The sequence below is a fragment of the Channa argus genome, chromosome 11 (assembly GCF_033026475.1).
Source record: "Channa argus isolate prfri chromosome 11, Channa argus male v1.0, whole genome shotgun sequence".
Lineage (NCBI taxonomy): Eukaryota > Metazoa > Chordata > Actinopteri > Anabantiformes > Channidae > Channa > Channa argus.
Window position 1 is genome coordinate 8,673,747 of NC_090207.1, and position 23,314 is coordinate 8,697,060.

The 23,314-nt window shown below is 38.9% G+C and overlaps 3 protein-coding genes across 4 annotated transcripts; all 3 read left to right on the forward strand.

Moving 5' to 3' along the window:
* The first annotated feature begins 1,507 nt into the window (after positions 1 to 1,507).
* letm2 (leucine zipper-EF-hand containing transmembrane protein 2) lies at positions 1,508 to 13,467 on the forward strand. Of its 2 annotated transcripts, XM_067522071.1 has the most exons (11): positions 1,508 to 1,770; positions 2,439 to 2,507; positions 3,881 to 4,415; positions 6,148 to 6,291; positions 7,024 to 7,167; positions 7,960 to 8,163; positions 8,524 to 8,643; positions 9,325 to 9,444; positions 9,863 to 9,961; positions 10,979 to 11,047; positions 11,540 to 13,467. In XM_067522071.1, the coding sequence occupies exons 2-11, from the start codon at positions 2,461 to 2,463 to the stop codon at positions 11,594 to 11,596; spliced, it is 1,539 nt and encodes a 512-aa protein (XP_067378172.1). In that variant the 5' UTR covers positions 1,508 to 1,770; positions 2,439 to 2,460; the 3' UTR covers positions 11,597 to 13,467. The 2 variants fall into 2 exon arrangements, with proteins under 2 accessions (XP_067378172.1, XP_067378173.1); XM_067522072.1 differs by lacking the exon at positions 9,863 to 9,961.
* Positions 13,468 to 14,709: 1,242 nt separating this feature from the next.
* LOC137136577 (uncharacterized) lies at positions 14,710 to 18,159 on the forward strand. The gene is made up of 2 exons (XM_067522075.1): positions 14,710 to 14,813; positions 15,502 to 18,159. The coding sequence occupies exon 2, from the start codon at positions 15,509 to 15,511 to the stop codon at positions 16,622 to 16,624; it is 1,116 nt and encodes a 371-aa protein (XP_067378176.1). The 5' UTR covers positions 14,710 to 14,813; positions 15,502 to 15,508; the 3' UTR covers positions 16,625 to 18,159.
* Positions 18,160 to 18,582: 423 nt separating this feature from the next.
* Positions 18,583 to 23,252, forward strand: prnpb (prion protein b). Its single transcript, XM_067522073.1, has 2 exons — positions 18,583 to 18,857; positions 20,241 to 23,252. Exon 2 carries the CDS (start codon positions 20,248 to 20,250, stop codon positions 21,373 to 21,375), a length of 1,128 nt encoding a protein of 375 aa, XP_067378174.1. The 5' UTR covers positions 18,583 to 18,857; positions 20,241 to 20,247; the 3' UTR covers positions 21,376 to 23,252.
* The last annotated feature ends 62 nt before the right edge of the window (positions 23,253 to 23,314 follow it).

Below are 23,314 nucleotides of genomic sequence, written 5' to 3' on the forward strand. Positions count from 1 at the left end.
TAGCTCATAGATAAGGCTTTTATGTAAACACCGAATAACAAATTGCTTAACTAGACACAAACCACCAAAATTGCTAAATTACGCTAGAATAATAGGCTCCAAGTGATACTAAATAAAGAGCAGGCTGAGCCAAAAGAACCAAATCTTTGAAAAGAACTGGAACTCCCATTACTAGTTCGCAGCAGTCTGATTGGCTTTTATGCCTTCCTCGCCTGATCCATGGCTGAAAGGAGAGGAAAAAAAGAGAATGCTCACTTTGACTGGTCTTTCAGCAACAGTAAATGTTGTAGTCCACAGTGTGTTTGTGAGAACCTTTTTTTTAAGACTTCTGCTGTATTTACTGCTAATTTGTCAAGATTTACCTTTAGCTCACACAACTTGGAATGTGATGAATTGGAATATACAGTTAAACACAATGCAAATGGAATTACAGAGCTTCCCTGCTACCCTTTGCATCAATGGTCAGATTTGTATTGCTTCTTTTTAGTGTGTTTGTTTCTACTTCTCACTAAAAAGACTTAGACTTACTTAGACTGTGTGGTTATTTCAAGACTGTAGCCACTTTGTTGTTATGTTTCATTTATTTAACTACCTTTCACATTTTAGCACATGATTTGTGATTGTCTCTCCACATGGACTTTGGTGGCCAAATCTGAGTCAAGTCCTGGGCACTTTTTTATTCCCACCCAAGCCCCCACAATCAGTGTACTAAAAGCCAGCCATGCCCTGCAGGGACTAACATTTCATGTTAAAAAGCTATTGACCACCAGAATATGTAAAATGACCATGAAAAGGGAATCAGAGAGGTGAAAAAAAAAATACAGATGCAGAATGACAAAACACACAATGGGCACAACAGGGCACAATTACGATCAAGTAAAACAAAACAACAACAAAAAAAACTATTGCAAAATAATCATAAATGCTAACAAAGATACAGATGGCAAAGAGATACATAACGATGGTTTCATGTAGCTTTCTGTATCCAGGGGTTCACCCAAAACAATAACACATTATTTGCATGTAGGCCTATAATTGTTGTCATGCTATAACACTATTTAGTTGTTTTGTGACTCTTTATGATCCAGTTCTTTCTCTGTGGATGTTTTGTGTCTCTTTACAGTTATTCTGTGCTTCTTTGTTGTTGTGTTGTGTTTTTTAGTTGTCGTTTGTGTCTCCTTGCCCACCCCACCTTAGTCTTTCTTGATGCCATTTGTGTCTTTTTGTCATTCAGTATCTTTTCATTTCATTCTTCATTTCATTTTGTACATTTCTTTTAACTAGGCCCTCAAACAAAAAAAAGTCACTCACTTCATACTGACGCCCTGGCACGTCCACTAATTCATTCATATAGCCATGCAAAACATGCTCTGATACAAAATAACAGTATAAAGATTTGCGTTTGGGATGACGCCCATTTTTCCTGAGCTTCGGCAGATGTAGATTATTTTTAGGCATAGAGTGATTCATCTTGTTGGGAGTGGACGATCTTCGGTGTTTACGCACACAACATTCACGCAAGTCCAGAGCCTCCGCTTAGTGCGGCTGCCTGTGAAGGCTGCGCACTCTCGGTCGATCAGTACTAATGACGGCGCCTTCACAAATGATTTAAACTATAACCCCGGTGTAAATGTCTCACCAGCTGTTGCTGTCGTCGTTACTGTTTTGCCTCGACCGATTTTTGTGGAAGGATTATATTGTTTTTGTTTCACCAAGTCTTACTACGCCCAGTCAGCCGCGGCAGCCATAGTTCGGTCCGTGACGCTGGAGGTTCGTGAGCTGCTGTTTGCCATTTCACCCGCTAGCTTCATGCTAAGCTAGGTAGCTAGCCGATTACGCTAGTATTAGAAGACAGATCTCGATATAGCTAACGGTGCTTTTACCAGCATAATATAAAGGGGACCCTGGTACATGTGAGGTTTTAAAGATTACATACTGTCGGCATAACTTTTTGTTGCTTAATTTATTATTGAGCTAAGTTTCTGCCTCGGACCCCGGCCAGCTTATTTGATTGAGTTCGACAGAAGTCTCTCTTTTGGTTCTTTGACACTGGTTTCAAAGTAATGGGATGCAATTGTCAGCAAACTCTTACATTTAAACCGTAAGAGTTGGGCTTTAGGACAGGTATCTAGATGTTGTAGCATCAACATAAGACACATTTAATCTTGGATACAAATGTCTAGCTTTCTTATAATTTTAAACGGAAAGCATATTGAATCTGCTTGTGTAATTCACAAATCAATCAACCATACACGATACAGGATAAAATATAAAGTATATCACGTCTTTAAATTAAAGGATGTGCTAAGATTAACTTTCCTTTGTAGTGTCAAACTCCTTTGAGTTTGCTTCTAGTATTTTTCAAGTTGACCTGTATCACCACTAAATCGAAGTAAACCGTAATCTGATATATGCTCTCTCCTGTTGTGCTTCAACAGAATATTGTAATCTGCCCCTGCGATGGCAGTCTTTAGTCAACAAGTGCTTCTTGCTGTCTCAAGATCAAGGTAAGTTAGCAGTACCTGACTACACTTAAAACACATTCAATTAAATAAGATCTCTGGCTATGGAAAGCAAGTGGTTTTCCTACTAATGTTAACAAAAAGCACATGTAGGCCTCTCCATTACACAAACTAATAGTAATTACAAACCCTTTGGTGCCGCATCAACTTTGTTGAAGGTGTGTCAGGGGCATGGGGGTATCTTTGTTTACAAAATGCTGTTCCCATGACTCTAGTCACACAAAAGAGGCAAACACACAAACTACTGTGGTTTCTGCTGATGGTGCAAAGTTAGAAACTGGGCTACCAAAGTACAAGGTAGATTTACAAGATCAGTTTAAGTGGCAACTGGTTGGCAAGGTTTGTCCAGTTTTTAGGTCACATTTTTAGTATGCTAAATTCGGAATGTTGACACCTGCTTTAAGAGTAACTTAAGCACATATTTGTATTCTGTGAATTGTTCATATTGTTCAAATATTTAGAGAGCTTGCCATGGGGGGAAACTGCCTCTTTATGACTTCAATAATGTAGATTTTATTGTAGTAGCAGTGAGTTTATGCTGTAGTGGAAGAAAAATTTTAGTCTCATCACTACAGAAACAGTTGAGATGATTCTGAACAAGAACTGTCAGCAGCTGATTGAGAAGCTTGGGAGGTGATTCACCAAAATATTTGAGAACGGAAGACATAGATTTACATAATGCACCAGTCATACGTTATTTTAGAACAGCTGTGATGTTTCAAGTGATGTTTTGTATATTTTTAACATGCCTAAATAATTCCCATTTCATCTATGTATCGAATTGGTTACTGGTTGAGTAAGATTTACACATTTCCACACATTTCTAACTGTTGTTGTCTGTGAATTATGATTATGTTTTTGGTTTTCTTTTTCCAGATGGAGCTAAGCCAGATACTCATACTAGAAAGGCTGTTTTTCTCATTTTTAAGTTACAACTTTACCACTGATTGTTACTCTAGTTTGGTAGCAACAGTAACGACAAATAGTCTATTTCATAGCTTCTATAATCATTCTGTTAAGATGTCAAAGCCTACAGGTTGCCATAGTCCAATAAGTGTGGGTTCATTAATGAATCTGCCAAATATCAGTTGTTGTTATGTTACTTAGTATATAAAAAGTTGGAAAATTCAGAAAAAAAACTTGTACTTAAGGAATTACTCATTTAACAATCAAGTTTCTTTCAACGACTCATTGTTAGCACCTCTAGAGTTTCCTAAAATTGACCAGCGATTTATGACATGTACTGATGTGACCTTAGAAGGCATAAACGGCTTTTAATATTAACTTGAATTATCTGAATTTCTATTTATCTTCTCCTTGCACAATATTAAACTTTTTTTTCTTTTTATTGTCAACAGGGGGACGTATTTGTTGTTGAAGAAGCACAGCTGTTCCTCTCTGTCTTCCAGAAACTATCTCCATATAGACCCTCCCCGCCACATCGTGTCCTTGCTCCCAATCAGGCACTCTCGCTATAGCTACCCCCACTGTTACCGAGGTCATGCCCTCAGCCACGGTCACAGCTCCGCTCTGCGTGCTCGCTCACTGCACAGCTCAGGTGCTTGGCTCCAGGATATAAAACAGGAGGACAATAAAGCCTCAGCATCTGCCACCCAGGATGCTTCTTCAGGAGTGAAAAATGACTCTGTGGCTGCTGCACCCCAGTCCCAGCCTCTATCCCCTCCCACTCCGGTGTCCAACAACACAGCAGCTGTCATCCCTCCAGTGCAGGAAAGGGGAGTGGTAAAAAAGTCTCTGTATCAGAAGATTGTGGATGAGTTGAAGCATTACTACAATGGCTTCCGTTTACTTGGCATTGACATAAAGATAGCCGGCAGAATGGTGTGGAGACTCCTGCATGGACAAGTGCTCACACGCAGGGAGAGGAGAAGGGTAAGGAAAACTGAATATATATGACAGTAAAAGATAATTTCATCTGGCTAATTTTACAAGATTTATTTTAATCTTCAGCTGTGAAACCCTGCAGTGTCATGCGCTGGAATACAGCTCGTATGGACTTTACATACACTTAGTTTATCCTGGAACCTGGTGGCCCAATGGCTTGGGCATTGACTTGAGATACAGAAGGCTGAGGTTTTGAATCCCACAGCACTAGGGACAACGTGGCTGGCACAAGTGGGACAGGGTTTTATAGAGGAACCTGATTTTTCTGATGACCCTTTACAAGAGCACAATTGTGACAATAGACTGCAGACAAGAACAGAAGTAGAGCAGAGTGGCTGAATGAAATGTGAGATTCTCACATGTGACAAAGCCTCCACATATTTAAAAAGAATCCGCCTGAAAATAAAACTAACAAAATGGCTGGTAGGAGTCTAAAGAACGTTAGTGAAAACTCTAGGGAAATTACTGGTTTTCAATTCCAGAAATGGTGATAAGTCTGAGTTATTTATCAAGGTAACTCACTTTGTAAACCTAACCCGTTCACTGGCGGGTTTTTCTTTGTCTTCAACCCCCCTGCTGAGTCTTAAGAAGCTGTCTGACACACCTAGACTTAAAAACTAGACTAAAAGTGTGTTTTGTTTATTTTCAATATTTATTTTAAAGCAAGACTTGAAGGGGACGGTTGTAGCTCAGTTGGTAAAGGCAGTCGTCTACGGACCACAGGGTCAGTGGTCGGCTATATGTCGAAGTGTCTCTGGGCAAGACACTGAACCCCCAACAGCCCCTTCCAATCCCCATCTGGGCAGTGCCGGTTCAACCCCGGTAGAAATTGGGGAGGGGGAGGGGGGAAGGAAGGAAGGGCATCCGGCGTAGAAATCGTGCCAAATCAACCTGCGGACAATTATTCGCTGTGGTGACCCTGAACTCACGGGATAGTTACGGGATTTAAAAAAAAATATATATATTTAAAAAAAAATATATAAAAATATATATTATATAAAAAAAAATATATTTTTTTTTAAGCAAGAATTGAAATATATTCACTAACTGTTGTTGATTTTATTAAAAGCAACCTTTTAATCTTACAATATATTACAAATGTCTATAAAACTTTCACTTGTGTGTTATATGCGTATTTCATTATCTCTCCCCATTAGATCATAGTTGGATTTCTTATGTTTAGGTGATATCATTATATATGATATGATTTATATTATTATTTCTTTACCTTTGACTACTTATGCCTTTTAATGAGAAATCTGAGTAAAAATGTCACAATACCCTGGAATTGTTGGGTTAAACAGTAAATCCCCCTATCCCAGGGTTGTTGGTTCACATGTTGATGTGTCCTCGAGCAAGACACTGAACCCCAACTTTGTTGCTCCTGGTAAGTGCAGGCCAACAGCCTAGCAACTCCCACATTGGTGTGTGTTTTTGCAACCCTATCTCTTGCTTATAATTACACATTTATTTGAATGCATCCTGATTCTGCTCATATCACTCTCGTTTGACTTTTATTGAACTCTTCTGTGCAGTAATTGTGTAGCTGTTGGCAGTCTACAGTCTGGCCCAGTGACTCATGCTGTGCACATATCATTGTAATATTATACTTGCTCTATTTTAGAAAAGGACTGGCAGAGCTTCTGTGCACGTGCAACACTCCACGGGTGGTGCAGTAACTGTCCACATTTTCTCACTTTGTTTTCTTTTGTGTTTACAGCTGATGAGGACCTGTGCTGACTTGTTTCGCCTGGTTCCCTTCACGGTGTTCATCATTGTTCCTTTCATGGAGTTTCTTCTTCCTGTCTTCCTCAAACTCTTCCCAGAAATGTTGCCCTCCACCTTTGAGACTGAGTCCAAAAAGGCATGTGTTAGCACACACACACACACACACACACACACACACACACACCCACCCTGCCCCTTAAATAACCTAGAGCCGGTTGATCCTGATTATGTAACTTGTCAGACATAGCTGCAGATGCATTACTAAAAACCTCTGGCCATGCAGACAGCAGACTTCTAATCTAATCTGAACAGTTTACTTTGGGAGCTGTGATGAACACATACAAGCTCTATACAACTGAAACCTGCACATGCTTAAAAACTTGCTGTTTCTATTTATGTAAATATAAACCAATAATTTGGCATTTCTCCTGTTAACTTCATGTCTGTAGAGGGAAAAACTGGCCTGTGAAAATCTGATGTTCTGTGGTTGTTCTGGAACATGGCTGAGCGATTTACAGATATGCACTCATGCTCCTGGAAAACACAAAAGGATGTCAGTTCTCAAAGAACCTGGCAAAACAGTAGAAGAAAGAGTGGAGCACAATAGTCATAGTCATTGACAGTGAAAGTAGTTGTAAAGTACATATCTTAAAAATAGGCTCTGAGTTCTGAAATAAATAAATAGCAAAACAACAAAGTAAAGGAAGTAGTAAATACTGTGGCAAGAGCGAACAGACCAGACAGTAGTAACTACACTTGTAGCATGTACAGCATGTAATGTGTGTAATATCATCAGATAGTGGTTGAATTTGAAGAAAATTTAAAACCGTTAAATTTAACCTTTTCTTGTCTCACTCTCTCACTGCAGGAGGAGAAGCAAAAGAAGGGTCTGGCTGCAAAGCTGGAACTGGCCAAGTTTCTCCAGGAAACTATCGCTGAGATGGCTCAAAGAAATAAGGCTAAAGCTCAGACACAGGATGAAACGCAGCGTTTCTCCTCATATGTTCAGCAGGTAAGTCACAGCTTAAGTAACTTCCATCACTCTGTGCAGCTCATACACAGAGTGAGTTTTTATTACTGCTGTGCTGTTTCTTTTAAACTAGTTAAGGTTTGACTACTGCCAGCTAATTAGTTTAAGTGTAGATGAATTTATTTTCATTTATAGTATAGCGACAAAAAGTTTGGAAATTATTTGGTTGGCACTTGAGGTTTATTTGTGCCTTTTTTGCAAGTGCAGACCTTTATCCAAATAAGGTTTGCGACTTGGTATTATTCTACATGGGCTGAATTACCAAACGGGCAAAGTGAGAAAGTGCCAGGAGCTACAGATCATTAGATTTACTCTACCTTGTTAAGGTACCACTTGAAGTACAATCTAGTTCAAAATCTAGTTTTATGACCTTTCATGATATATATTAATTATTTATTTTAAACTCAGAAATCTTTAGGCATGGGATTATTAATATGTCAACTTTAAAGCTGCAGTTGTCATTTATCATACACTTCTCTGTATATAAAATGTCATAAAACAGTGACTGTGCCTATATTCAGATTCATTTCTTTTTTTCCCCTGAGCACAATATAAATATTTGAGTTATTCATCAGTTATCAGAATCAGTTATTCATCTAATTGATTAATCACTTAAAAATTCCAGAGTACTGGTGGGTTTGTGGGAGCCTGAGGAAAGAGTAAAATTGTGTGATGATGTAAAATATAGAAAAGAAAAGAGCCCTGGGAGGATGAACTGAAAACTGTCAGGGCAGCTACCTGAAGATGATATTTCAATGCTACCTCTCATCTTAGGTTCGGGGCACGGGCGAGCACCCCGCTACGAAGGACATTGTCAGGTTCTCAAAGCTGTTTGAGGACGAGCTGACGCTGGAGCACCTGGAGCGTCCCCAATTGGTGGCTCTGTGCAAACTGCTGGAGCTGCAGCCCATTGGCACAAACAACCTACTGCGTTTCCAGCTGATGATGACACTCAGGACCATCAAGTCAGATGATCAGGTGAGCCGTAGGACTGGAACCTGGGAAGTTGTCAGTGAGGAAGTCTTGCCATCATTTTAAAATCATGAGAGGAAGAAACAGTCGAAGGTTGAAAAACTAAACTAAAACTACTACTCTGAAACTATAAAGACTCGCTCCAGTAGTTTTACTAATTTTCTACAAGCTGTCCTGTTTATTATCTTCTCAATATTGTTTATTATATTAAACATAATATAAAAGGAGCCGGGCTTTCACTATTACACTAATTACATATTGAACTAAAGTCAGATTTTGCATTAGCCCAGTTTTTCTTGATGTGTAGCCATAATCATTTTCAAACTCGCATAGTTGTTCTGACTTTCCTCTCCCACTTCTTCCCAGATGATTTCAGCAGAGGGTGTAACATCTATGAGTGTGTCAGAATTACAGTCAGCATGTCGCACTCGTGGGATGAGGTCTCTGGGTCTCACCACTGATCAGCTGCATGTACAGCTGCAGCAGGTAAACAACTGAGTGACCTGTGTTTCTCCATATTTAACACTACCAGAGGCTGTAAAGTTAAGATGTTAAATGTGATACCCTGTCACAAAAAGAGTGGTTATCAGCATGAACTGTATTCAGTTTGCTTAAAGGCCTTAAATTTAGGCCACCAAAATCATATTTTCTCCTGCCGCCTGATATTGGCAAAAGATTTAACCAATTTGATTTCATCCATTAATTCTCTTGTGCTTAGTTGGGTCCACATTGCATCTGCTTGTATTATTTTAGTATTAGGAATTATTGTTACTTTTTTAATTTTACCTTTTTTTTTTTTACTAGGAAAACCCTTATTGAGATTAAAAATCTCTTTTTCAAAAGTGCCCTGGGTTATATATTGAGCAAGAATATGAAATTATTAAAATATGATATAATAAATAACGTAGTCAAACGAAGTAACGAAGTCAAATTGTAGATAGTTGTTGCTTTGTCGGTAAAAGGTCAATGAAAGTAACATATTTAATGTGACATTAAAAAAATATTTATCTTGGTGAACCTGCAGATATTTTTGTGGTCATTTGTACCATAATATGGAGAACAAGAGATGCAATTATAATTATGATATAGGAACAAAAATATTACGTAATAAAAAATGTATGAAAGTGTGTGATTTAGCTTTACTAAATGTTGATCTCCTCCATCCAGTGGTTGGATCTGCACCTGAAAGAAAACGTTCCTCCATCGCTGCTGCTACTTTCCAGAGCCATGTACCTGACTGACCTCAAACCCAAAGCTCCTGTCATCCCACCTGTCCCTAAATTAGAGGTTTGACCTGTACAATCTACTTACAGCTGCATATTCGCTCTAATGCACAGTTTAGAGAAAGTTGTACCTGGCTAAAGAGCTGTTAAATAGCTGCTGTGCAGGGCTGATGTTTAGCACAGTTCTTACTAATCACCACAGTTGGCATTCGCCAATTCGTTCTTACTGTATGCATGGGTTATACTAAAGTTTATCTGAGCACCGATAACTTCCCCTTTTTGGGGATTGATATGAAAATGGCTACTTGAGTCATACTACTCTACAGTGGAAACCAAACCTCTAAATGAAATAAAAATAAGCAAATCCCATTTGTGAGTGAATAGAGACTTTATTCCAAATACTAACTTAAAGGAAGGAACGAACATGAGCAGCTAGTCTTTTTGTGGCATGGCAACTTCTTATTAGATGTTTGTTGTTGCAGAAATCTGTTGCTCCTCCTGTGGAAAATGCAGAAACAAACATGGCCTCAGTTAGTCCTGATGTGTTGGCGGATCCTGCTCTCATCATAAAAGACAGACCGGTCAGTGAAATTTTAAAACTGAACCGCACAGCTGAGATGAACTGTGCAGATAAGATGACAAAGAAATACAGCTACTGGTGCAACTGGTTTAGCACTAGACTAGATAGGGAATGACCAGCCTGGTTCTGGTTCTAGGTATAAATATGTTTTTACAAGTCTCGCTAAAGGTCACAAGTAATATGCATTACATACCTTATGTGTTTACACACAATTTACGCTTACACATTTCCTTTTTTCCAGTCATTGCGCTAAACTATACTATTACTATATGGCTGCAACTAATGATTATTTTCAGTATAGAATTGTGTTCTTTATATAGCCAAGGAAAATTGAACAGTTGCGTATTTACCACAGCCTAATGAGATTTATTCAAATTAATTGTTTGATTCCAAATAGGATGGAAAAAAATAATTTAATTTTCACATTTAAAGACCTGAAACCTGACAATGGGTGGTCTAATTTCTTCACCCAAAGTCAGAAGCCACAGTATGCACCAGTTTTGAAAAATGTGTTAGACTCTTCCTGTGAATCTTGGCTGTTGAATTAGCAGCAGTGCAGAGATTCACTTCCAGAATTTCTATGATTTTTAATTATTTATTTATTTTTGACAAGTAACATTTTTAAATTTAAGCCCTTTCACGTATTATGACTAATACCTGAAGAAGTGTGCAGCGTGTAGCAGATGTTAGAGAATGAGGGCTTGGCAGAGTAGAGTGAGTAGAGTTGAGTGGATTTTGAGTTTCATGTAGGTGCTAGCTTAAGAAGCTTATTGTTGCTTTAAATAAATTACTGTCAAACCAATTGGCCTCGGTCAGGGACAGCTACGATAAGGTCCAGCATCCTCACCACCCTTAACAGGATAATCAGTTAAGATTAGGGGTAAATGGAAAACAATTGGAGGGTCTAAAGTTGGATTGGAAACAAATTTATTATTAGAGAGATTTCTGAACATATAGATGAGAGTAAAACATGTACAAGCCTTTTTATCTCTTTGTCTTAATTTTCTCTATGTTCTAGGTGGAGGAGATAAGAGACAAGGCCCCTGTGGTCTCGGACAAACCTTTGACTCCTGCAGAAGTCCTTCAGGTGAGCACCCCTTTCTTCTTGTTCTGCGGTACCTACAGAAACCTGTATGGGACTTGATGCTAGTCAGGGTTTTGTAATCCATTTAGCTTTGATCTGCCAATCACTCTGTGGGACAGAGCTGCTCATTAAATAATAGAGTCGACTGTGACTATCACAGATGCAGAAAGCTATGGGCAATGTAGGGACCGAACAACAGAATGGTAATCTGAATATTAATAAACAGCTGATAAATATAGACTTATCACTGCTATCAACATTCATGTTCTCTCAGTCAAACACGGCAGAGAAATACAGGAAACACCACGTCTTAAGACATTAAGACCTTTGAATACCTTGGTGTTTTTTGGCTAAAAGCTGTCAAATAAGAGCAATATGCTAAAAACATTACAAAGAAATTTGATTCCTGCCCCGTGAAATCAATCTGTAACGAAGAATTATCAGAATTTCTTTAAGAACTAGAGTTAAATTAAGGTCTTTTTCATTCTTCCACAGGCTAAAGCTGCAACAAAGGTTTCCCAGAAGAGCAAGATGAGTGCCAATGGCGTGTAAAGAAGAAGAGCAAGGGGCACTGGACTGAAGGGGGTTTACTGTACTGGCAGACTATTGATGTTGTAATTTCTGCCCTAAGTTCATATAGGTGATTCCCAACCCACCCATTTCCATTTGTGTAATGGTGTTTCCCTGCAGTGTGGATGCCTCTGCCTCCTCCTCCTGTAAATGTGTAAATATTTTTTATTTCTTTCTGTCTAACATTGCAGCAGAAGCAGCTCTGTACAGTTTTATTTTCAGGCCTTTTTAACTGTTATTAAGGATGAGAGCGAACTCATCTGTTTTCAGAGACACTAAGCTTTTTGGTTCACTTGATGTCCCATCCTCTCACCTTTGCTGGACCAGGCTGACGTGTAAGGTCAAACACCAAAAAGTGACACTCTGAAGCTGCGATTGAATTAAATATAGATAGAAAGGTTCAGTCAAAGCATCAAGATGTCATCTTGCCAGCTGCTGGAGCAGCAGATTTGGACAGTTGTCTGAACAGTGTAGTGTTGCTGCTCTTTGTTGCTATTGTGATAAAGCAAACAAACAAGGACTGGTGCAGTATTAAGAGGTCACTCCTTAAACCAGAGGGGACTGTAGTAAGCTGCAGTCTGCAACCCCTGGTCAAGCACTGACTGGACAATCTGTAAAACAAACTACAGGTTTTATTTGCATATACAATGTATGTGTTGTATTTTACCACTACAATGCAACGATTTCTTTAAGCTGAAAAAAGTTCGGTTATTCATGAAGGTATACTATTAACATTGAGGAGACGCATAAATCCTAAGTCCTGAAATGAGAATATTTTTGTTATCGTGGCCCAGTTGTCAAATGTCATTAGGTTCTTATAAGTATACGACCCTACAAGTTGTAATTGGGATGTACCACATAAATGCGCACGATATAAATACAGTTTTGTGCGTGTTTGACAAAGCTTATAATATTGTTAATCATTTGACCCTGTTGTAGATTTTTTTGCAACTGGAGGAAATTCTTTCTGATTATTATTGGTTTTACACAAGGCTAAAGGGCGATTGGGTTTATGTTTGCATTTTGTCATCAGATTCTCTGTATTACACCCTGTTAATTAGCGCTTTGGTTTGCTCATTCACATGGGTTTATTTAAAATGTCCAGGTCCCCTTTCTCTTTAGTGGAATGTCTCATTTTGCTTCCTTTATTTGCGAGTAAATCCTAATGCAGATGAATTACTTGTGGTGTGATGGAGCTTCAGGAAAAAAAGTTTAAACTCTGAAATGTTGCCCTGTAGTTTAAAAACAGATTTCAAGATTACCCCCCAGGTGGATTTCAACTTCCTTTTTCAACATTTACAGCATTTTTCACTGGAAACAAATGGTCATTTTTAAAGAGTAACTTAACACCTGGCTGAAAAGCTTTTTTTGGGTTGGTTGGGTGAAATGCGTTCATAAAGAGGTGGAAAGAGCCACAGATAATAAGACAACTAACAACCATTTTTTCACCATTTGTTAGAATTCTGAGAAGTGGTGTGAAGTTTGCTCTGTTGCACATGTAAACACATCTAAAAGGGTCTTTGAGTACACTTACAACAAAAGGGGCTATTTGTTAGTAACAGACTCACGTAAGGTTCTAAAACTGTGCTCTGGGGAAAACTATGACCTGGGTAACAGAATTTCCACGGACAAGACAAACCTGTTGAACAGCTGATTTTCAGCACGTGTTAAGTTGCTCTTTAATGTGTGTCACTGACCTGAAGAGGAAGATTGATGTGTTGATCTACTTGAAGGTTTCTGGACATAAGTCTGATGACTGGTACCATGTACTGCAAGACTAGAATATTGAGCAGCATTCAGACACCAGGCTGATGCTAAACAAGAATTAACATGATTAAAATCATGAAACTCTTTACAGTTGTCTCTCGTCTTGATGATACTTGGGAAATTAGATGTCTGTTTTAACTTTGCTGTAAGTGTAAAGTGTGTAAATTAAGATACTTTTAACAGTTCGTTCAAAACAGACTCAGGATTTTAAATGTATGACTTGTCTTGGCCAGCAGGTGGCACTACAGCGAATCCACCCTTTTTGTAGACGGTCTTAAGCCGATGTACAGAAGTCACGATGTTTAACCACCTAGTAGAAATCATTTAAACTGTATATCAGAAACAGTAGAGTTCTTGGGACTTTATAAATTAATCTACATCTAAAGTTTCAAAATTTCCAGAAAAACTTTGGCTCTTCAATACATCTAATAATAGGTAATAATCTTTGTATAACCCGAGTAGCTCTGCAGTTTATTTACAGAAAAAGGTAATTGTGTGAAAAGGTTTTTTTTAAGCATCAAGGTTCAGGATTAGTTAATATGTTGCCTTCCAGTGTAACTTGTTGCACATTTTACAATCTTATTTGAAAATGTATTGTATTTATGATAGTTTTGCTTTGAAAATGTAAGTAGTAAGACCATGAAGCTACAGAGCAACTATTTAGTGTTGGATGCATTTTACTATCGTACTATACCCATGTATTGTAGTTAAATGTTGAGGTTTTTAAGAGGCCTACATTTGAATTTTATGTAACGAATAGAATTTTGGTCCAGATGTCTTGCAGAAAACAAACTGTGTAAAGTAGAATAAGATAACAATCTAAAGTGACAGGTGAAAATCTGAATGAGGATTACCCACATGTTGGTAAATCTGACGTAATAAAGAAGTAAATCATGTAATAGCTAATAATAATTAAAGGGGATTTAAACTCATCCCTAACATAATATTAATGTACATTCAGCTAATACAAATGTTCATCATCAAAAGTAACAAAACATTTCTAGTGTTAAAGGAAAGTTTTACTCATTTTGCGTTTCAAAATAAGGGGATGCAAACATTTGCACACAACTAAATAAGTCAAAATTGTGAATGCAGGACCTTGACTTTCTTGTGTGTGTATCTATTTTCCTTAAACATTTGCCCATTTGTTGATTAAATCCCATTTTGTTCAAATCAGTGGTTTATTTTACATGTTATGAACTACACTGCAACCTTTTAATGTGATTAGCGTTTTCATTAAGTAAGACATTATGAGCTGATGTTAAGTATAAGATCCCAGTAGGCGGGGTGATGGACAGGGGGAGGGGGGCTTAAATATGTTTCTAGCCAAGAGGGTAGAGGAGGAAGTGCAGTGGGGCTGTCACAAAAAGTTTGGGAACCACATGATCTAAAGGAAGAGGCAGCAGTGTTGTGGACAGACTGGCAGCACAAGGTCAGTAATGTGTATAGAAATTGTACATTTCTTCAGAAAACTACAATTTGTAACTGTGTCCACATTGTTTTTTGACAACATTTTCACTTTTTTGTCTCTGATTCATCATTAAAACCCCAGTACAATTAATACCTGTGCTTTTATGAAACATGTTTTTTAGGCCTGTCTCTAAAGAACAAAGCAGGTGACGTTGTGTCATTTCTATAGACATTTTTAAATGGTCATGGGAAATTTTAAGAAAAAAAACAATGTTAATTGCAAACGAGAGTAAAGAGAAACATTCAGCTGTGTGTGATAAGCTAAAAGACTGAAGGCTCTTTGCTATTTTAAGCCTGCAGCTATTTTAAAATCCCAGCTTCATGTTGAAACCATGGGATGAAACAACATGACTGTGTGCTGCACATATCAAAAGCAGTTTGTAATGCAGTGCAGAACATGATTCAGTTACTACTAAATAAAACTCCAAATACTCCAAAGTCTGTAATTTCTGTTTTAAACATTCAAGGGGGAATACATATGCCAAAATATTCCTTTGGTATCCTGTGGTAAAGTAGCAGGTCCAGTATTTGAGTAAAGGCACTTGTAATTTCCATCTATAGAAATGTCTGTTTCATTTCAGTTTTTTGTTTTTTGGATTTGTACCACCTCGTGTCCAGTTTACATTTCTTCCCTTTGCTCCTCTCTGCAGTACAAAGATGAAGCTCACTGTAATAGCTGTGTTGTCTCTGTCTCTCATTTTGGTTCACATTCATTTTTCGCTGGCTGTCAAAAGAATAAAGCTCAGTGATAAAATAAACCTCTTAAAAAAGAAAATTCTGGACACAAAGTCTAAAATTAAACAACCCAAACAAAAAAACCCACAGCCATCTGGCAGACCAGGGAGTTACCCTAAACAAGGAGGTTACCATCCAGCAGGGGGCTATCCAGCCCAGGGCTCCCGATACGGAGGGGATTACGGAGCATATGGAGGTTATCCAGGTGGGTACATGAACTACAACCCAAACAACAGAATCCTGAGCCCTCATTACGGTGGCAGCTTTGGTTATGGTGGATATGGTGCTGGGGGCGGCTCTCCATTTTCTCACTCGGTCCAGGCAATGGGCAGGTATCCCTCTGATAGCTCCAGAGGGTTTGGGCACAGTGCTGTAATGGCAGCTGCTGGAGGGGCCATGGCAGGAATGGCTCTGGGCTACGGCTTAGGAAGGTTCCCTCGTCCTCATTTCAGCTTCAACAGCCCCCAGGAGGAGTATTACTACAACCACTACATGTACAGGAAATATGGTGTCAAGTCTACTGATACTAATGACTACAGCAGGGACTACAAGTACACCCCTCCCCCCCTGACTTATGACCACTACATGGACTCGTGCATGAAGAGAACAGACCTTCTGCCTGCAGAGAACAAAAACCCAAACAACAAACCAGCTGCCACTATCGATGCCAAGACCACCACACCTACAGCTGCCCCGGGTGCTGGCACAGGCAGCAACACGACAACGACCAACAACACTGCAGCAGGAAACCCTTTCACTCTTCAACCTCTAAATGAATCTGAAGCCAATCTTGTGCCTCCAGTCAGAAAAGCTGCGACTGATAATGAGGATGATGTTGATGATGACACAGTCAGCATTGTGGAGATCGGCTACCCAGCACTGATCAGACAGGTGAAGGTCAGAAGATGTGTAGAGCTGTACATGGCCTACTCTGAAAAGTACTTAAGGAAACCGACAGGAGGAACACAGGGACTGGAGATAAACTTAGGAGGACTTTTAGCTGTGAGTATGATACTGATGTTACTGAGCGTGTTCTAATGCCTTTAAGGATTAAAGTTTGTATACAACAACTACCTGATGGTTCACCAGGTGTGTTATGAATTATGTATCTTCAGGAGTTTGATTTTCCATCTATTGCCATCATCAGTTCATGTAATTCTGTCCACTTTTGATTTTGACCAAACACAAACACAGCTAAAGAAACTTTTATCAGCCTTGGTTAAACCTTGTGCTCAGTGCTAATCAGATGCGATCCCAAAACCAAGATGGAGATCATAATCAGCATGAGCATACTGACATTAGCATTTAGCTCAAAGCACCATTGGACCTGTGGGTCTCACAGACCATAGCTGTGTACTTATTGAATCAAAAGGGAAGGTGTCACCAGTTGGAGGAATTAGTTTGCACCAGTGGGGCTGCTGTCTGATCTGTTTCTGTGGGGATCTGTGTAAATAAATAAGCAAAGTTTGCAATAATGTAGATATTAACTGTAACATACTGCTTCAGTATATGTTAAAAGAGGAAATTAATGAATGTTATATAGAAATTTTAACAACTTTAGGGCCATAGATAGAGAGGGTTCACAGGTAGCATTTTTACATCATTTACTAGACATAACTGAACCTTTTTGTACTCGCTTTACTGCTTGTTAAGTGTTGCTCTGTTGGTTTTATTGCGTTTTTTTTGTTTGAAACACAACACATTGTTGTTTAAACTCTTTAAATCCAGTTAGAGTTGCTGCAAAAATGTGTGTGATGTAAATGATGCTGGCAGGATGTTTGTTTTTTGGACTGGCGTCTCTCTCCTCTCTGTGCTTCCTGCTGTGGAACAGTTACATCAGATGTACTGATTTCGATCTTAATTCATCTCCAAACTGCTTAATGTCATCTTGGATTATCATCTGAGTCTGAGATTGAATTAGTGTGATCTGCAGCCTTGTTTGTTTCAGGTAAATGTTGCTTTAGTTTATGATCTCACTGTTTTACATTTATGCTTTTTGGGTGATGACACAAAACAAGCTTTGATTAAAAAATATGATTAAAACCACAAAATTTCAAATATTTAAATTTTAAATTATTTAAAATATAGCAATATAATTGTGAACACAACACACTCAAGGACCAGCAGGTGGCATCATCTGTATTCAATGATGTATTAGTGCACTGAGCTGTCTGTTGGCTCCCATGAGCAGCATCTTTTTCTCAAAGAAAGCTATTAAAACATTTGCTTTTTCCACTTTTATCACTATGATAAAAGCAGCTGAGAGCTTTTCGTCTTAGCTACAAGTGGTTGAAGGGTAATTATACCTTGTTCTGCATCTACGCAAATAATATGCACTACATTAAAAATGAATGAAGCAGATAGTTTATTTAAATATGCTCAAATCTTACCTTTAGTTTAGCAATGCTTATATTCTTGGGTCAGTGAAGTACTGTTGTTAGCGACATTAACAAAACTATTTTTGATAACTGTATATAACTTATGAATGTGGTATCATAACAGGAAATGACAATAAATTAAACTGAAGGAAAATTACATTAACTTTCCACTTGCTCTTTAAACTTCTTGCAACTGCTTTCTTCAATTATGTTTGATATTTGTGCCTTTTGGTAGGAGAGGAAGTGTCCTTATGTCTTCTTTGAATAAAAGCAGCCATACTACAGTTAAAAATGCATGATGACCTCCATAAAAGTACAGTGTTGCCCGTGGCTTTCGATGCCCAGCATATACACTCATTATAGTAACAAATAAAACGGTTACAACAGGCTGCAATGTTGTTGCACATAGACATTTAAATTGTTTGAATGGAGCCTTTGAGATAAACTGATGCAGATGAGAAGCACATGTATCGACTAATAAAAACCCCCACAACGGGGGGTTTCACATGGTCTTTCACATCCAATGGCATATGACTCTATAACAAGGTCTGTGGAACATCAAACAATACACATACATAAAAACAACCCATATCCACATATCACAGTCCCAGATCTCCCAAACCCCGATAGGCTTGGACTAAAAGGACTTTCTCCCCCCCATTGTATTAATACTGGAAAAAACGTCATCACGGGATCACAGATGCTCGTGAAGACCCGCCTCCATCGGCTCGCCTCACATCACATCGCTCGCGCGGCTATAAGTCGTATGGAATCAGAATTCACCAGGTTCCAAATCGTTTCCGTGATTTACGTCGTCACAGATCTTCTAATGGTGACGAAAGAAACGGTGTGAAAGAAAACAAGAACGAGCTACCAACCAGTCATCACTCAAGGTAAGAACAGTGACCCCACCCTGTCTAATGGATTATTCTATTGTATTTATTATTCACTATTATTTTACTTTAAGGGACAGTGTGTGCGCGCGCGTGTGTGTTTGTGGAACTAGCTCGTTCGCTCTCCTCAGTGTGTAAATTAAAATGTTACCTGACAGTATCGAGCGCCATCTTCCAAAGATTAAGGTCAGTGGTAACGTGCAAACCTGTGTTTCTGTTATTTTCCGGTCATTAGGTATTATCTATTGTCCTCCTACATATTTAATATTTTTGTGTCGTCTGGATGTTATGGAGCAGGACTGGGGCAAAAATATGCTTCACTGTTTCCAGCACTGACGGCTACGGCCGCTATCTGTTGCCTGCTCTGACTGATTTGTCAAAGAGGAGCGGTCCTGTTGATAAGATCATGAGAGGACGTATCGACATTTAGCACGTTTTTTTAATTTTTTTTTATTTGCACTTCGATGGAAAAAACATTGGCTTCACCGGCTCACGAAACACTCAAACTTTAATGAATATTTTTATAAACGAAGGAGGAAATAAAAGAAATGAAATTAGTGGCGACAGATAATTATTGTTAAATGGTAAAACTCTGTCTTTTTCTCATCTTTTTTGTTTTTTATACTAAACTAAATATCGTGTATACAAGGATTTTGGGTTCGGGGTGTTTTTATAAGTTTCTAAATAATCTCCGAGTAATTAAAAGAGGAAATAATTGCCCGATAAATGAACAATGAAAAAAATACCATAAGTCCATTTCTTTTGGACGCCTACAGCACTTTTTATACACAATGGCAATTGAAGGCGCATCACATCAGCATAATAAAAATCTTGTTATGGCATTTCTAATTTTAAATTGATTTGTAATTTATAGTAATAATTCATAGTAATATGTAATTGTAATTGGCCCTGAGATAGACTGGGGGCCTGTCTACCGCAGCCCTACAGGATAAGCGGTTACAGATAATGGATGGATAATGTAAATCCAAATCACTCACTGTTTGTTATTACCCACAAACCTAATGCGCATAAGTATTAATGTGGCAAAAACTCTGAAGACAAATTGATATCATCTCAATGTGTGTACATGTTAGCTACAGACAAATGGATATTTGGCGGCCTGGTTTGGTGTAGTTTGTGCTACACATTTACTCTAGACTGTCATCAAAAAACCATTGGACATGATTTAATGCTAATTGCTTCAAGTTAGCTGAACCCTCAGGCCAAAACAGACAGCAAAGTAATTAAGTTGGACTGCTCTTATGTTCCCAGTGTGCTCAGCTCACTGACACTTGGCTTAACAGATCAATTTAAATGTTTTTTGAAGTTTTCCTAATCCCTTTCACCCTTCATTTTCCTTTTCTTTTTCAACCTTTCCTACAGGGTCAAGATGAGGACCAATTTATTATTGGTGATGTGCGTGTCATTTCTTCTGTTTCATATACATTTCTCATTTGCTAAGAGGGGCGGAGGTGGCTTTGGAAAAAGTGGTGGCTTCAGAAAATCTTCCACATCAAGCCGAGGCAGCAACTCTAATGCAGGCCACAAACAGTGGGGACAAAGCAATCAAGGAGGCAATCCTCCCCAATCAGGCAGATCGGGATATCCAAGCAATTATCCCCGGCAGCAGGGTGGAGGTGGCTACTCTAACCAGTATCCAGCACAGGGATTCCCACATGGAGGTTATGGGGGTTATCCAGGTAGTTACATCAACCATAATCCAAACAACAAAGTCCTGAGCCCTCGTTACGGTGGCAGCTTAGGGTACGGTGGATATGGTGCTCGGGGCGGCTCCCCATTTTCCCACTCAGTCCAGGCAATGGGCAGGTATCCCTCTGATGAATCCAGATATAATGGCCGTAGAGCAGTAATGGCAGCAGCTGGAGGGGCCATGGCAGGAATGGCTCTGGGCTACGGCTTAGGAAGGTTCCCTCGTCCTCATTTCAGCTTCCACAGCCCCCAGGAGGAGTATTACTACAACCACTACATGTACAGGAAATATGGTGTCAAGTCTACTGATACCAATGACTACAGCAGGGACTACAAGTACACCCCACATGGTGAGACCTATGATAGCTACATGGACACCTGCATGAATAGACCAGATCTGCCTGCAGAGAACCAAGAGGCAAACAACAAACCCGTAGTCACCTCAGCTCAAGACACAGGCACAAGCAGCAACACAACAAAGACCAACAGCACTGCCACAGAAAACTCTGCAACTATAGGTCCCCGTCCTGGGAATGAGCCCGAAGCCAGTCCTGTGCCTCCAGCTTCACAGACAGTCAGTGAAGCTGAAGATGATGACACAGTCAGCATAGTGGAAATCGGCTATCCGGCACTGATTGAGCAGCTCAAGGCCCGGAGATGCTTGGAGTTGTATATGGTTTATTCTGAAAAGTACTTAAAGAGAGAGGCAGGTGGGGCTCAGGGACTGGAGATGGGCTTTAGAGGACTCTTGTCTGTGGTCGCCAGCATTTTACTGATGCTACTAAACAGCAACATGTTGCTGCACTGAGGCCTTTCTTAAAAGTTAAATGCAATGGAAAATGTGGTGAAGGAAGTGTGTGTTAGAGGAAAAGTAACCTCTCACCTTTTTAGGCTTCTTTATTGGTTGGGGGTTTCCACAGTGGGCTTTTCATGTTCGAAAATGTATGCATTGTAACCCGATGTGGTTTGTTGGCCACACCCCTTCTCTATGTTGCTCTGTCTGTCACCTGCATAATAGAAATTATGTTACATAATTGCTATGCGTAATTAAGAAACTGCTGGCAACTGAAACTCCCACTGAATAGCATGCAAACATTTGAGCCCGGTGATGTATTGCACATTTTAACCATTTAATTTAAGAAAGGAAGGAAAAAAGCTAAACTAGAGTGCACTTCCAGATTATCTGTCATATTATTTAATTATTCAGGAAAAAAACTGCCCAGGTTGTCTCAGAGAAAAAGCCATATGAGATTTGAGGGTTTGCACTTGTTGGGCTGGCAGAGGCTCTATAATGGTGATGAGCTGTGAAAATAAACTGCTCAGCTGTAATAGAGGTGCGTGTGTGCTTTACGCATTGTATGACTGTATTAACTCCAGGTGTGTTTACACTGGAGAACTGCCTGAAGTGACCGTTCATAGAGGTGGGAAACCGTAAAAATTATCTAATTTAAGTAATATTAGTGCTTTAAACTAAGCAGATTTACACTGTAGGCATGACAATTTATATTGGATCCTATATAGTTATGTTCTTGTAGCTTAAAACACATATATAGACTTTTGTCATATACGATTCAATACTAAAAGTTAAACTAAAACCAAAATGGCCCAGGATTACTATATTTTATTTGCATAAACAGGCCAAACAGACAGACAGACAATAGTATGCATGCTGAACAACCTGCCCTGGACATTAATGCAAACAGAGGTTTTTCCCTTTGTGCCTGCTTTGTAAAGTATGTTGGATATTTTCTCATGTATTCTTGATACTAGCCTTCCTCTTCCTTTCCCTGTGTTTTGCCTCTTTCCACCCTCTCTGGGTGGAGCTTGTGAAGTGCTCTTACGGTAAATATACTATTTCTGAGCTGAATTTATCTCCCAAGCCTACTGAATATTATCTTACATTATCAGCTAATTTTATAGTGACTAAGGCTGAGTGTGACATTTTTGTAATCATGGAAGATCTTGACTTTTAAAGATACTGCTGCAAAGACTTAGTCTTTGTGTGTGCATGTTCGATCTGCCCATGCAGAAAACAAATATATGTAACTTCAAAAAAAAGACAACGCTTCCTTCATGTTGGTACAAAGCTCTCATGCTCGTGTGCACTTCATGCACACAATTTATAACTAATTTTAATAAGAGAACTTTTTAGATATAATATCAAGTCGTCAGTGCAACTTTAATGTGATGTTTCATGTAGACTTTTTTCTCTCTAGCTTCAAAAGGTGTTTGGAAATGCACACGTGTCACCTTTAAATACTTACCCCACCTTTTACTATAAAGGAAGCTGGAGGTTCTACTAAAACCATGAGCTTTAACTTGCACTGTTTGTTTGTCCTGTCAAAAAACATCAACCGAGAATATTTGTTTTATTACTTTTAGAACTGGAGTTGGAAAAAGTGTAGGTGACATAAAACCAAAAAGTATACAGACAGCTTCTGTGGACATCCAGTTGATTATGAAACACATATGTAACCAAAAGTGAAGCTAGTTAAACTTCTGTGTGTAAACTTCTTGTTTTGTTATCTATGGGTTGATCCTCTGTATGTCACAGCTAATGGTACGTGTGTGTGTTTGTTTTTTGAAATGACACAATGTAACTCCCAATGTAACAAGTCCAATCATGTGAAGACACTGTGAATTATTTATGAAGTGGTCTGTAATAAAGACAATAAGACAAATGAACTTGGAAGTAATCAACTGTACTTCTTTATCTTAAACCTTCTTAAAGAAAAACTATTTTATCA